Source organism: Maylandia zebra, linkage group LG2, assembly GCF_041146795.1.
Source record: "Maylandia zebra isolate NMK-2024a linkage group LG2, Mzebra_GT3a, whole genome shotgun sequence".
Classification (NCBI taxonomy): domain Eukaryota; kingdom Metazoa; phylum Chordata; class Actinopteri; order Cichliformes; family Cichlidae; genus Maylandia; species Maylandia zebra.
The window spans coordinates 34,653,387-34,669,365 of record NC_135168.1 but is presented as its reverse complement, the minus strand read 5'-3'; the positions used below and the strand labels follow the sequence as shown (position 1 = coordinate 34,669,365).

The following is a 15,979-nucleotide window of genomic DNA, read 5'->3' as shown; positions in this document are numbered from 1 at the left end:
GTTTAGATGCACAAATGCACGTGCAAAGTATTTTGTATTTTTATTATAACATGAAGAGTTAAAGTGTAACTTGTTAGGAAAACTTTTAAAAATCGATTCTGATTCACTGGTGATTCTACACATGCAACACTTATGTCCCTTTGCAATTAAAGTTATTGCTATTTCCTCATTCACTTAGAGAGGGGCTTCAAAATAACCACCAAATTTGTTGCCAAGATGGCTGCCAGTGGCGAGCCTTTCTTCCAGAAGGAACAGGAAGTGTGTGCACAGTGGATTCTCAGAGCTTTTTCCCTTAAAGGAGCCAGTGGCTGCCACCAAAAACAAAGCTGTGAGAGCAGTAGGAGTCATCCAAACCTGTAGAGTTGTCAAAGCAAAGAGCAGAAAGATGCTTTGAAGAGCTTTCAAATAGAAAGCTGGGTTTATCATTCCTAACGGGTTCACATCTACTTATCGTTTCATGAGGCATTTTGCAGCTTTGTTTGTGGCGTTTTCATATGTGGGTTTAGAACTGAACGTTCTTTTGTTGTGATGCTTTTCTCTGAGTCCTCAGGACATTTGTTTATTAATTCTTTTGTAACTTTCGAACATTTATGCTCTGTGGCTTCTGGACATTTTTACTAGAAAGAGATCTTTTGAATTCTTTCTGTTATTCTTTGAAGGGAAGGAGATTCTGCTGTGGTTGTGTGTGTAGCCTTAAAAGAAAGAAGAAGAAGAAGAAACAGACAGAAGTGTTACTCCTGTCCACTATAAACACTGAGCTAGGCATTCAGACAGTTATGTATCACCTGAAAACGCCTCATGTCTCGAGGGTTCCCTGCATTCTTCAGGCAGTTCTGGTTACACTTCAGGAAGAACTTGAGGAAGAACCTGCACGTGCAAGAGAAACAAACAGCAAGAGAACCGAATGAGCTGTTGCAACAGCACCTGTGAGTCACTGAAACAGTGCGAGCTCCCTTCAATAAAACACACAACACAAATAAAACAAATAAAAGAGCAGTGGCAGACAAGGCTCATACACTATCCCACCATCATCCATCAGTTGTTTATGACAAAGGCACTTTTCTATGTAAAAACAGCTCCGGGATATTGAGTAAGATGCTACCTTGTATATCCATCTCTTGGAGCTGCTGTCACAGCTTGCCATAAACTCACCAGGGCAGACGCAGAACCCCCCCCCCACCCCCCACAGCTGCACAGCCGTGTGACGGAGGTTGTGCTGTAGCTACTCTGCAGCATAGTGTTGTCATTCCTGCCTCTCTCAATCTCAGTGTGAGAGACCACATCAACAGCACCTGCCATGCATTATTAATAGGCTGAGATGGCAAGTATGGCTACCCGCATCAATACTTAATGAAGGAGGGAGGGAGGGGAAGGAGAACGGGGGAGAGAGGGAGGGTCGGAGGAGTAAAGGGGAGAGTTGTGGGGGTGGGCTGAAAAGCAGGAAGGGGGACGGCTGACAATTTATTCCCTAGCCCCACCTCAAGGCTCGAAGCCTGACAACTTCTTCTTTAACTGAACCTACACCACTGTACGTCTCGTCACTCTCCCTTCTGCGCTGTCTGTCTGTCTTAAAAAACAACAACAACAACGAAAACACACAAAAAACACCAAAATCAAATGAGCCGCGAAAATAAACAGCGCCGTGTACAAATAAACAGGAACCCTCAAAAGGGGAAAAATGAAACTACAACACACGCCACCACCACCACCGACCCCCCCCCCCCCCCGCCCCCAATCCCCCCCCGCCCCCAATCCCCCCCCCCCCCCCCCCCCCCCCCCACTTCCCTTTGAGGTAGCTCAAAGAAGTGCTGACAGCTGAAACTGCTTACAATACAGATCTCGACCAGCCAGTGAGAGAATCACTCCTTTGCTCAGCTTTTCTTTCATATGTCTTATTTTCTCCCCTCTGTTCATTTGTTATGGCTAGGATTCTGCACTGGGCAGCGCGTTTGGAGCCAACCGCCTCAGATATAATCATGCACAAGTGAGCGCATCACACACACACGTTGCGGGCACACACAGACACACATACAGAAACATGTCAAGAAAAACACTGTAAGTAGCAGCGTGCCTTGGACAATTGCTTCATCTAGGGATACGAAAAAAAAAGAGAGAGAGAAAGGAGCAAAGAAGATAAATGGACAAGCTGGAGTTATGTCTCATTCCAAGAGCCAGCCTACTGCTGTGTGCATTATAAGCATCTGATGTAACACAAGAACTCGTGAATTTATCCCTGACAACTTTTAAATGCGTGACAGCTGGTTAGTGGTAGATGCTCCTCTTGAAGCAAAAGAAGAAGAAGAAAAAAAGACTCTTATATGCTCTCAATAACAAACTGTCTTTCTCTGATGCTCTGTTTTATTCTTTGGCTTTGTTTGTGCTCTGATTTACAGTCTCGCTGGCTCGAGCGGCCAAATCGAAATGAGAAGGGGATGGGAGAAAAAGAGGGGAAAAAACAGAGGAGGCAGAAAGTGAGAGGAGAAACTGATAGAAACATAGACTGAGAGACGAGTAGACAGTATGTGAAATCTGAAAGGAGAGACAGACCACCCTCCTGTATATTTTAGAAGCTGTAGGCCAATATCTCAATAATTCATGAAGCAGAGAGATGGAGTCCCCCCCCCCCCTTTTTTTTTTACAGTGGCTGTTAGACCCCACAGACTGAGGGTCTCCCAACTTTCTTGTCTCCTCGAGGTCAGGGAGCAGCCTCACAGACAGCTGTGGCCTACCTCCACTTGTCCAACATACTCCACCTTCCTAGCTGCGCCTCCTGTTTAATTCATCGATTCTACGCTTTCTTCAACTGCCCTCCTCCTCCTCCTCTTGCTCCGCTATTCATGACAGATAGATGATGGATAAGTGGAAGGAGAAAAGTTAGGGTCAGCCGAGTCAGAGGTGACCAAATCAGAGGGTTAAATATTAGAGTTTGGAGGAGGGGGTTGGGTTGCTCCTGAAACACAGCGAGAGAAAGTCAGCACGCCTCATATGCTGCTCTATATGTCAGCATGCGGATCTCCCACAACCGCGCATCATCTGATTCATTATTTACATGACTTAAGGTGTCTCGAGTCAGCCGTGTGGAAACATTACAAAACTGCAGCGAGCTGGTTCCTCTGTGCTCCATCTCGTCTCCCAGGGAGAGCCGAGGGGACTGGAATCACCACTGGCACACATTTACATGGATCAACAGAGTGTGGGTGTGTGCTGTAGGAGTGGGGGGTGGATATGCATTAGCAAGGAGATTACCATACGGATTTATGGATAATCTGATTGACAGCTGACCGGTAAATATGGACAGATAGCCTGTAATTCTCTCATTTGCTCGATTCAGCTCCCTATTATACTGTTTTCTTTGCTTTTGATCAATAGGGGACCCATTTGATGTTTAACAATTGTTGCTTCTCACTCTCTCCATGCACATGGCGGCGTGTGAGAGTAGTTTGGTCCAAGAAAATGGGAACACCAAGCAAAATAATCATGGTCACATTACATCTTATCAGGCTCAGGACCTACAGAGTCAGTCCTACCAAAGTCAGTATCTTTAATTCTTTACTTTTTTTTACTATAGGGAGACGTAGGGGAATGTAGTTGTATAAGATTTATAGAAAATAATGAAACGAATAAGCTGAACGCCGAAAAGCACTTGGATAACCTGACAACTTATTTGTGTGTGTGTTTGGGGATTTTGCCTCCTTACTTCTGTATTTATATTCCTCAGGCCAGCATATGATGTTTTTTAAGTCTTACACATAGTAAATGTAAAAATAAAACAGCATCTTCTCTGAAGACATCAATTTTCAGTTGCTTTACACGCACCCTTGTCTCCCGCGCACGGTCGTGCTTCGATTACAGCCTCCCTCTACCTTGTTTGTATTTGAAACTCTTGTGGTTTTCAGCTGTTTTACTGTGCAGACTCCACAGCTACAAATATTACCAGTGCAAATTGCTGCGCCGGCTGGATTAAATGAAATAAAACCATTTTGCTTTCACGTAATTACCCCCCCTCCAAATCTAGAAATGGCTGTGGAAGTGAATTTGTGAAAATAACTGCTTGGCCTCTTGAAGCCTCATGGCATAAATTTGTAAAAGCAGAAAAAAAAAAACCCTGAACGAATAAACACACGCAGCCAGTCGGCGTAGTAATTTAATGATCTCACACTTTCATCATATCATAAGGGGCATTATTTGTCACTTTGGAGCAATTAAACACAAACTCACCCTCTGCCCATAAAAAACAAAACAAGGAAAAGCAATTATAACACAACTTTTAAGTAATCCCTGTAGCATCTAAATATTATTACTGTGGTGATAAAGATTGTCTAAGTGATTAGCTAACAGCAATGAAGCCTCCGAGGGACAATGCTGTTATATTTTCTAATAATTTTGCCACATTAGCCACAAATGAGGTAAAGAGTTGTTTTCCTTGTCAAATCTAACACAGATAACTTTGGAACTCTGGGTTTTTTATCTTCCTCCGCAGCTTTGGTTTATTTATCTTTTCCACCTTTTGTTGGACATCTCTCTGCCATTTCTTTCTCCCTCGCCCCTCCTCATGCTGCTCTCTCGCTCTCTCTCTCTGTTTTGTTCTGATGCTGATGCGCTGTAAAAATGGCTGCGGGTGATACCATAACTCAGCCCTCTCCTCTCCCTCCATCCATTTCTGCTGTACAGATCATCTCCAGAAGAAAAGCCCCTGTGTCTGGCTCCTAATATGCTTCATGAGGTGTGTAATTCACTGTGCTCCGGAGGGGAGCCATTTGTCTCCGGGGTTAACTAAGTGACACAACAGCACTTCCCCATGCCTGTTACCACCGTGGGACATGTTGAACTAATCTAGGCAGGTAGAAGGATGGAAGTTCCTGCACTTCAGCAATTAAGCATTAAGATTTGCTCAGGAAATCAATCCTAATGAAGTCAGAGGCAGATTCAAATTAAGTGTAAATATTTGTAAGCAAATATAATGTTACAGCACAAAAAAACAAGAAAAAAATATTAAAGGAGCAATAAATAGGCGACCAAACTAAAAGCGAAGTCCGGCGCTCTCACGGAATCAAATATCTTCTTCAACTCCTGTTTTGTATATTTTCTTTTCCTCCCCTCGTGTTTCATTTCTCATTTTCTTTCTTTCCTCTGCAACTCTTTCTTGCACTCTTTCCGCCATGCATCACTGACACTTCAACCGAGAGCCTGACTGGCTTGTTTTTGTGGTGACCTGTCTCCCTGCCTGCAGTATATGTTTAAGCATGGAGGCACACACACGCACGCGCGTGCACACATACACACACTAATTTAGGGAGATTTATGAGGGGGGCCTTGCACCAGGAGCCATGCAGGCTGACCCCAGGGGTGTAGTGCAGAGGAAGGGGGGGTGGCACTGGGTGGAGGAGGCGGCCTGGCTCCACGGGGTTGGGGGGACATTAATAATCCAGAACCAGGTCTGTCTCTGGGCCTGGCCCTCAGTCTCGGACACCAGCCTGTAATAGTCTGCAATGGCCCACTTTAGATAGACAGTGACAGAAACACCCGGTGCAAGATAAAGTGATGTGACTTGACTAAAAAGAGAAAATATTTAACTAAATATGTAAAAAAATAATGCTGAACACAAAAACTTTGAAGTAAATGGACAAAGAGAGGCCATTTTTCTCTGTCTCGTTCCCAAACACGCACACGCACTTCATTCCTTTGGAGTGCTACTCCTCAAAGTAGTGGTGGGCACCTCTATACTGCCCTCATGTCTATCTTAAGTGTCATGATTTATTCAAATAGAACATCTCACTGCGCTGAAAAATTCATTTCGAGCTCACTCCACGCATCGTCCCATCCTCCTCTTTATCTGCTCGATGTGTGTGCACGTCATGCCGGTTGAATTTGCCCTGTCGTTAAATATTTCTCAGAACAAATGGACCCAGGAGGAGGGAGACGACGGGTCAGGGAGCGTGGGGGGATCCACGCTGTGCCTTTGCCGCTTGGGGAGAGGCTCTGCTTGGGGAAAGATCTCTCCTCGCTTCCCCCTGGATCCGGAGCTCAAGTCCCAGCTTGGGGACAGAAGTCCCAGAGACACTTAACCAATTGTGTTTCATCCATTTCATCCGAAAAAGATCATTCAAAATTCAGCTGAGAAGTTGTGCGCCGAGCGCTTTGACACAAGGAAATGAGAGCCTTCCTGATGACGGAGAAAAGAGCGCCCGGTTCGACAACTTGTAGCCGGATAAGATCGCTACCTGTGGGCTGGCTTTACGCCACAACCACCCACAGAAAAATGCAACCAAATAAACATCTGTGCATGTGTGTGTGTATGTGCGTCTGTGTATCAAAGCCATGATGAATAGCAGGCTGTCTAGGTGATGGACAATCTTGGCAGGCGGCACTGATTGAAACACTTCCTCTGTCGGGCCTGGCCCATTAATCTGATGGAGACAGAGACAAAGAGAGAAAGAGAGGCTCCAGGCCCCCAACCACGGGAGTAATGAAGGGTCCTGGTCCCTCTCACCTCACCGCTGTCCTGCCATGCTGGGACGCGCTGCTACGCTGTCCAGCCCAAACCTTGCCCTCGTGGGACTGACCAGTGAATAATGGCCCTGTCATCAGCCTGGGTTGACACCGCCACACAGCCGAAGGGTGTGTGTGACCGCATGCATGCATGCGCGCACGTGTGTGTGTGTGCGTGTGTGTGAGACCGGGCCCTTCAGCCTGCTTTGTGTACCTCCCCGTGCAGTCATTTACCTTAACTGTTCTCCCCTCTGCCTTACTTAAAGACTGATGCATTCATATTGAATACTGTTGATTTAAGCACATGTTAAACTTAATGCATAATGCATCGACTATATATAGCTTGATAAAGAGCACTGTGTCAACCCTGGACCGGCCCCATACATTGTGGGGATGAATGTGCCGCTCGCAAAAGTTCTTTCTTTTTGTTCCATTTAAACACCACATTAAATCATAACTGTGACTGTAACTGTACACAGGCTCAAGGTTATGTTTCTAAATGCAGCAGGATCAGAAATCAGAAACATAATTAGTGTGCCATGTTTGTTCTCGGGTGAAAAGTTGTTTCCTCCAATGGGTCTTGAGGGAGGAATGTGGAAACAGGGAGCGGGGTGAGACCGAGAAAATGCAAGACAGAGAAAGAGTGTGTGACGGAGGGAGACTGATACTGAACACAGATGTGTGTGTGTGTGTGTGTGTGTGTGTGTGTGTGTGTGTGTGTGTGTGTGTGTGTGTGTGTGTGTGTGTGTGCAAATACGTGTGCACGTGTATGTTTTGGCCTTGCATCCTTCTGTGTTTATCAAACATATTACAGCTCCTTCTAGACTCCTCACCTGCACACCCCCAGCCTGCTACATATGGCCCACCAATCACAAAATAAGGAATCATGCATACATTAGCATAGCTAATCGCCTACCCTCTCCATTTAATATGCAAATTTCCTGAAACATTACTGAATGCCGTCTGTTCTAAATGAATAAATTTGAATCGCAATTAGAATAATCCTTTATAATTAATGAAAACTGTCAATTTTGGTTCATAAGTAATTTGATTAAAGTGGTGATGGGACACTTATGAAGTTCACCGGGCTGCAAGGGGTGCGAGCATACATTCACACGTGCGCTCAAACACACGTACATACACACATGCGAAGTATAAGATGACCAATGTTAGGGCTGTGTTATTGATGAAGATGATTAATAAAGTTTTAAGAAGGTGGATGCCACACACAAACACACACACTGAAAGAAGAGCAACTTCTTTCTTTTATCATGGTGGTGATGAAACAACAGATCAATCACGTCTTTCTGCTGCCTGACAGAGAAGGAAAAGTGAGGGAGTGATTGAAGAGGTTTCCTGGCCTTGTGGTGCTGTGTCAGTGGCCTGTCTGTCCGGTGGGAGACACTGATGGACTGTCGAAGCAGAGAGAGAGAGAGAGAGAGAGAGCTGCACACACACTCTCTCTCACACACACATACATGCCAAGTCATTACAGAGGGCTGAAAAGCTTTCCTTATGTTTCTAACAGTAGGATGGGCTTTTGCCAGTATCAGTACCATGTTACGAAGACCATATAGCTAACGATGAGGGCAATGTGCATGTTTGTGTGTGTGTGTGTGTGTGTCTGTCTTTATCAAACCATTCTTCAGCTGAAACTCTTTCATGCTGTCCCGCAAGCAAATAATGATGCCACTTAAATTAGTCTCGACTGTGCTTCCAGTTGTAAGGTACATGGTGAGTACGCTTGTGTTTGTGCACCAACTTGAACGCGGGCGTGCACGCGAGTGTGCTTGCATGGCTTCAGCCCAATAATAATGGTCCAGATAGTGTAGAGCCTCGCAGACTAATTAGCCAAATCACTGAGAAAATAGCAGCCTGCTAATTAATGGGTATTATGGCATTTCAGAAGTCACTACTCTAATTGGGAGGGGAACTGAGCCTCAGATTTCCATACTGCAGTAATACCGACTTTATCCATCGATCTATCTGTCCGTCTGTCTACCTACTTGGCATGCTTGCTTTTAAACACAATCCTCCACGTGCATACAGGAAAAATAATTATCCTGCACGGGCTCAGATTTTCAGATGTACATGTGCACATCATGTGTGTGCACACAGTTGAGTTTTTTCAGTTCTGCTATAACATCAAGGAGGCGATGATGACTACATGGCCCATTTGTGTGACCTCTGACCTTTTTACCTTTTGAATTTATTCTATTAAATATCTGTATATCACTTTGAGAGCAGACGGGGGATTGCTTGATGCAGGCAAAATGGTCAGTAATATAATCCATCTGAATAATTCTCTTTTTTATATTGTGCATGTGAATGTCTCCAGCCGGCCCTCTGATACACATGCACGCATGCATATCCCCTATAGATTCCTTTTAACCCTATCAGACGGTGAGACAATCAAAATAGATTTGCATTCAAATGCCACATGCTCGGTATCAAATATCAAATCAAGCTTGAGTCACTGAGACAGGCAGACAGTCACCTCCTCCCTGCTGCCTCCGCCCTCCCTCCAGCACCTGCTCCTTTCTCCTCTCGGGGTCCCAGGGACTCCCATTCTCCCCCGGATGAGCTCTATCGAGGAGTGACAAGCTGTGGCTAGGGCTTGATTGACAGTCTGTTGATGCTTCTTTTTTTTTCCATCACACACCCTTCCTTCTCTACACACACACACACACACACACACACACACACACACACACACAATCTCGATTCGCCTCCATCACCTCCCCCTGCTGGTGTACTGGTCTGGGTGTCTGTGATAGCCCCTGGGCTAGTGCCCTGCAGGCTGCACACCACTATACATACAAATCACAGCATGTCAGCCTTGTGAATGGGCCCATTTTGACTTTGTCCTTGTAAAGTCAGGCCCCCCTTGAAGCAGGCTGTATCTGTATCCTGCCTCTTTCTTTACTTTCTCTCTCACTCTTACACGCACACAGGCAGATGCATGATGGAAGTTGCACAAAAAGGAGCGAGCGGGAGCTTAGTGCATGCACGCATAAGCACAGGCATGCACAGAAATGCGCACAGAGTCGGGGAAAGGCACATCTAAATGCGGTGGTAATGGGCGGCACCGCACAGGAGTAGGATATAAATACATCAACAACAACACAACCTCACAGACAGGCCAACACTCCATAACAGCCAAGTCCCGGGGCCTAATCTCACACACTCAGCTAGTACACCTGGTTAATGTTAAGAGGGCAGTTATAGTCAATTACATTCCCATATAATGCATAAACCTCCACCCTGCCAGTGCCAGGAGAATAATTGAAAACAGGCGCAGAATGCAACTGGGCCCAGTCAAAAAGTCAACTTCCCACCCCCCTGACTTTGCTGACTTTGACTAGTGCTATATGTGCTGTCTTCCTATGCCATATTTTGGGGTCCTAGGGGGGCAAATAAGGGGAATAAAGGGGTGGGGTTGCCATTTGGATATGTGCAATGAAAGACCAAGAGGATATGGAGTCATATGAGGTAGTGGAGAAGAGGACAAAAGGAGCAGGAAAAGGAAGATGGTGAGGGCTTTGTACCCCAGGTGAGGTCCAGGGAAGGGGCAGTTAGGGTCGCAGTGAGAAGGTGGTGTACGGGTGGTGAAGTTCCATGCGGATGGAGTGGGGGGAGAGTTGAGGAGGGGTGGGGGACAGCGGTTGTAAGTAGGAGTTTGAGACTGACAGGTGACATTACCCTGCGTCATGGCTGGACGGACAGAGGGACAGAGGGCGCGATGGTTATCCAAGCAGAGAAATGTCACTGTCCAGACACCGCTGTGACACGCAGACACACACACACATACACACACACACGAGCACACAAAGATCCAGGACAAAGGAGTCTGGAGTCTTTGAGAGTGAAAAAAAGGCTGGCTACAGTGGGCAAAGATGAAGAGATTACATCCTCTCCATTTAAAAAAGGAGATTAGAAAAAAAAGAGACAAAACGGGAGAAAAGGCTAAGAGTTACTGACTATAATATTACAACGATCATGCATTTATTCCAGTTGTTTGCTTTCTAACACAAACTTCCCTTCCTTTTGTGAAGCTGGTTCTTCACATTTTTTTGTCCCTTTTCAATCTGTTCTCTCCTGTTTTTCATTAAAGCCTAACCTAATTTTTTGGCAAAGCTTATAAAGTGTCCATATTGCTGCTCATTCGACCTCATTGATTTAGTGTTTGGTTAAATATTCACGACTGTGGATGCAATTAACATGCTGTTAATGAATAATTGATCGCATCTTAAGCGGCCATAAAACTCATGCATATTAATTATTGAAACAGGAAATATGGAAAAAAAACAGCCTTTCTTGTTTTGCCTCAATCAAGCTTCTTTCATTTTTTTTAAAGTCAGGAAGGCGTATTGAGAGTGTTTGTGGTAGAGAAGTGCCTCTTAGGAGTGTGTGCTTGCGCCTGTGTGTGTATGGGAAACAGAACGCGCTGTGAACACTATGCAAATGCCTCCCATAAACACAGCTTTAACAGCCCTTATATGCATTTAAGCTGCCTCTGAGTACATCTATTTCGCTCATACATACAGTACATCTCGCATGCATGTGTGTGTGTGTATCTGTATGCTGTGCAGCTCAGTGTGATGTGGATTACGGTGCAGGTTGAATGTTGTGTTGACAGCCTCGGTGTGACAGAGGCAGTAGCTGCCTGTTACAAGAGGTGAGTGTTTACCACGAGCAAACAGAACAAAAAAACCCCCAATAAAACAAATCTAGTGAACATGTGAGGCCTTGTCAATGAAACGCCGGAGATCAGTCGACCAGCAGTGAGCTTCCCGCACCCTCAATGTCTCTGATAGTTTGCCATTACAGCCTGATGTTACCCCTGGCGCCTCCCCTTGGATCCCGGTGGGTGGAGAACAGTTGTGTGGAGAGGAAGACGTGGGTGGCAATCAGCCGCCTGGTACGTGGCTCACCTGTGGTCAGGTAAATGGTTGACTCCCTTCCCAGTGAGCATGTGCGCATGAGAGCGAAACTGTGCATTTGTGTGAGTTTACACTCAGTTTCGGGGGGTTAAATTCATTAGTTGTACATGCTGCGCTCCGAAACCACTCTAAAATGCCTCGACATGAAAAATACACAGCCGCACACTACAGGAAACACCAATTTACATCAGTGGTTGTTATTTATTTAGCACACAAAAAGCTCTTGGAGGTGTATATGTGAGTGTATGTGTGTGTTACCCCCTCTCTATCTTACGCTCTCTAACTAACTACTTGGCGATGTTGGTGCCTGGGAGCTAAAAAGTGACAAGCCGTCAATTGTGTTCCAATATTAACCCCCCTCTCAATGTCTTTATGCCCATCTCCTTCTCTGTGATGTCGGCTTGATCAAAGCAGCAGCACTTTGGTAAAAATAACTGGGGAGAGTGAGATGGAGGACACCACACTGCTCGCAGACTGATGAACGACGGCCAGTCTTGCAGCAAAACAATGTCACGTCCTCTTTTTCTTTGTCTCTCCTCCCCAGTCTACCTCATTATCCCATTCGCTCTCTGTTTCTGTAAGACAAACATGAGGCTCTTCAGTCCCCCTCTTTATGCAGCTGAGCGGCTTGGCGGTATTTCGCGTGTTGTGGAGAGGGTGAAGCGCATGATAAAGCTTTTTATATGACGAGGAACGGGCGGCAGTCACTGACGTTCTTGCTATTCGAAAAGAGAGATTGAAAGACGGGTTGGGTGCAGGATACAAGAAAGAGGCAGACCACCGGTGAGACAGAATGTGATCGAAAGATGCTCCGCGTCTGTGTTTCATCTCATCTTAGCAGGTTCAGCTAGCGGTGAGATTCCTCAAACGTACCTTCACTCATCAGCAATGGGGAATGGGGGAGGGGGTGGAGGGGAGGGGAGGGGTGGGGTTGGTAGGGAAAGGGACGGAGACAGAAAGAAGAAGAAAAGGGAAAAAGTATAAGCATACACACACACACATGCATACAAAGAGAGAGAGTGAGTGAGAAGGAGAAATACGAGGTGGATCTCTGTGTGGCTAATTCTCTGGGTGTGGGAAAGCAGAGCACCTAACACAGGTTGGCCTGGTTTCAGTAATGAGTTTGATTCTTCTCTCTGCCTCCTCAGTCTCACTAGGGACCAAGACTGCATAATAACATCCTTCACACACACACTCACACACACACACACACACACACACACACACACACACACACACACACACACACACACAGACTCCCTCCCTCTCTCTCTCACTCTCTCTCTCTCTCTCTCACACACACGCAGCCACAAACAGGTCTATGGGGAGCTAATTATTCTCACCTGTGTTAATTATTGCTGTAAGCCAATCAGTGGACTCTGTGCTAATTAGGCAGTGTTAGGTCTGATTAGTGTTTTGCAGAAGGCCCACTCAAACTGTTATCTACCACACTAGTCCCCTCAGGCGAGACAGGGGAGAGGAGAACAGGTGGATGCTTGCCCTATGTGTATACGAGAGTGTGTGTGTGTCTGTGTGTGCTCATCCTTAATGATAAATAACTGAAGGACATCTTAAATTCACAATAAAAGAAAGTCTTATCAGTTTCTTTTCTTTTTCAAAACCAAACTTCTGTTAAACAAAACAAGGCGTGCCATCAATTCAACTAGTCTCAGCATTCTCGGTTAATTGGCCTTGGTTTGGGTGGGGGTGTCATTTCTTTTATCTGGACAAACAGTTTGCGTACCCTTTTAGTTAATGAGGGCTGATCCAGGATCAGTTCTCTCACTAATGGCTCAGTTTTAGCTAGGTTAACCTCTTGAATTGATCCGTATGTCACACATGCATGACACGGGGAGTGCTGTGTATGAGCGTGTGGTAGAAAAACAGTCTCCAAAAAAAAAAAAAAAAAAAGTGAGAGAGAAAAAAGGGTGTGATAAAGGTATAAATGGAGCAGTGGGTGGATGACCTCTCAGATGAGGAGAATGAAAAGGAGAAAAAGGGAGAAAAGAGGAGAAAGGATGAGAAGAGGAGAGAGAAAAAAGAGGAGGAGGGAAGAAAGAGGGAGAAGGAGGCTGGAGGAAACCTTCCTCTTATGACACGATTGATTTTCTTTCAGAGGCTTGAGCCTGTCACTACTGAACACTTGGTCCCCCAGTCCTCCATGCACACTCAAACACACACACACACACACACACACACACACACACACACACACACACACACACACACACACACAGACATGCACTTATGCACAAACTCTGTGCCCTGACCTCCACGTGTGCCTGCTGGTCCATACTGGGTCTAATGACACCGTGGCCTCCCACAGATCAATAGTAAGCTGTCACTCAGCTGGCAAGCACACACATACACGCACACACATGCACGCACACACAACGACGCACACACCTATACACACACACAAAAGCAGCCGGACAGATGCAGACGCACATACACTCATGCAGCTTGGGGTGTGCGTTTGCACATTTGTGTATGCTGGAAGCCATGTTTTCTACAACCTCAGCAAATGCCCTCCTTCCCCCCTTTACCAACACCCCCAAGCCCACCATACACACACACACACACACACACACACACACACACACACACACTGGACCAAAGCCATATTCTCTCTCCTCAGCTGTTTTCTCACCCTCCTACTCCCTAACACAGAGAGTCTGAGTCCTGATGTAATATTGATGAATGAGTATGGAGGCTGTATAAAAACTGATAGTCCCTGTGATTGTTAAATTATAAATTGTCATCGATTTCCCGTCCCTGCCCACATATGCACACATGCATATGTGTCCACGCAAAAACACACGTATTAAAACAGTCACACAATTGCATTTGCCCATGCAGGGAGGGAAGAAAGAAAGTGCCCCCCACCTCCTCTTGACTTACTACACGTCATTCACCACGATCTCTTCCTGTTTCTTTTCTCCATTCCACCCCCTCCACCACCCCCCTTCATTCTCTCTCTCTTCTCCTCCTCAACAATCTCAAGCACCCATCCGCCTCTCTCCATACACATCTCAAGTGCCACTTAGAAAACCAGACTGGGGTTTGAGCCAAACTCTCCTCTTGGTGGTTCAGTGTTTGTATGGCTCTGTGTGTGCGCATGTATGTGTGTGTGTGTGTGTGTGAGACTTTTAGTGTCTTGGAGTCAAGAGGAGCGCAGAATAAAGACCTTCATTTCCCTTTAATTTCGGCACAAACTCGATAATTTATGCCTGACTAAAAATCTGTTAAAGCTGCGACGAACTCTGGTTAAAAAACATTTGTTTGTCTCTGTTAAATCACTAATTATAGCCTGGCACAACACGGGGCAGATGCGGGCTAATTCACCATTAGGCCGTTTGGTGTTTATTAAACTTTTATAATGTGATCACTCTGATAACGGCACAATTGTTTCCCTGGGCGTGTGTGATTATAGTGTACCCCTCTGTCCCCTTGTAATGTCTCCCATTGAGCGTGCGTGTGTCCGTGTATATGTGTGAATGAGTGTGTGTGTGTGTACGTGTCTTGGAGCTCGCGGAGCGGTGTTTTCCATTTCTCATTAGAGTGGCACAGACTCCTGCTGCAGGGTCAATGGAGAGGGGGGAGAGAATGGTGTGTGGATGTGTGTGTGTGTATCTGTTTGAAGGGGAGTGGGGTGGTAATGAGTGCAGGAACATAATACTACGGCGTCCATTAATGCTCTGAGGCAGTGACATTAGGCATACTTAACTAATAGAGCCAGTCTCTGCAATTACCCACTGTTATCTCTGCAGCTTTAGAGGGGAACCGGCTTTAATAAATGTTTGTAGTAATGTGATAAATGCCAGGTTTGCTCATTTGTAATCTACACTGCGGGACAAGGGGAAGCGGGTGGATCTAATTGTTTTCCTCCAGATTTGAGAATGAGGTTGAGTTCAGAGAAGTCCTCTGCAGTGGAAGAAGAAGAAGAAGAAAAGTCTTCCCTTTTTCAGAATATATTTCTCCAGGTATACGCCTCCCTCTCTGTTGTCTGTCTATCTGTCTCACTCTCAGCCTCTCAGTGGGGTACTATTACAACCGTCCTCCTGTCAAACAGAGAAAAGCATCCCATACCTGACGCTCACCGTCGCGTCCCTGCCTCTTCTTTTCTCTCTCCTCTTATCTCTCTTTGATCCGGGCCCACATCAGAGGTGCTGGCGTGATCGTGTGTGTAAACATCTTGTCATGCTAACATGGGCGTCATGACAGAAGAGAGATGCGCTTCATTAACGGCACGCTTGTAAGTTTGTCTTTGTGTTTGAACGTGCCTGTGTAGGCTATACGTCTCTTCATAGGTGTGTGCGTGTGAGGGAGCGTGTGTCATATTTACTCAGGTCAATGGAGGAAATACAGACGAATCTGATAAAGTGCTTTTATTTTATCTTTTTCTTTCTTTTTGTAAAAACGTGACCTAATTTAAGTCCTCTTCAGCTCTACAAAACTAAACTTGGCGCCTTATCTGTTTCTCTCGAAGGCTCCTCCAAACTCCTCTCTGAAAAGCTACCTCGACAGAATAGCTGTAAATTAACAAG

General features: G+C 45.7%; 1 protein-coding gene across 6 annotated transcripts in view; it reads right to left on the bottom strand.

Moving 5' to 3' along the window:
* ebf1a (EBF transcription factor 1a) overlaps positions 1 to 15,979 on the bottom strand; it is a 55,714-nt gene that overhangs the window by 25,179 nt on the left and 14,556 nt on the right. For all 6 annotated transcript variants that reach the window (XM_076891485.1, XM_024804480.2, XM_024804478.2 and 3 more), the window contains exon 7: positions 786 to 867. In XM_076891485.1, the coding sequence (XP_076747600.1) occupies positions 786 to 867 (82 nt within the window). The remainder of the gene's footprint in view (positions 1 to 785; positions 868 to 15,979) is intronic.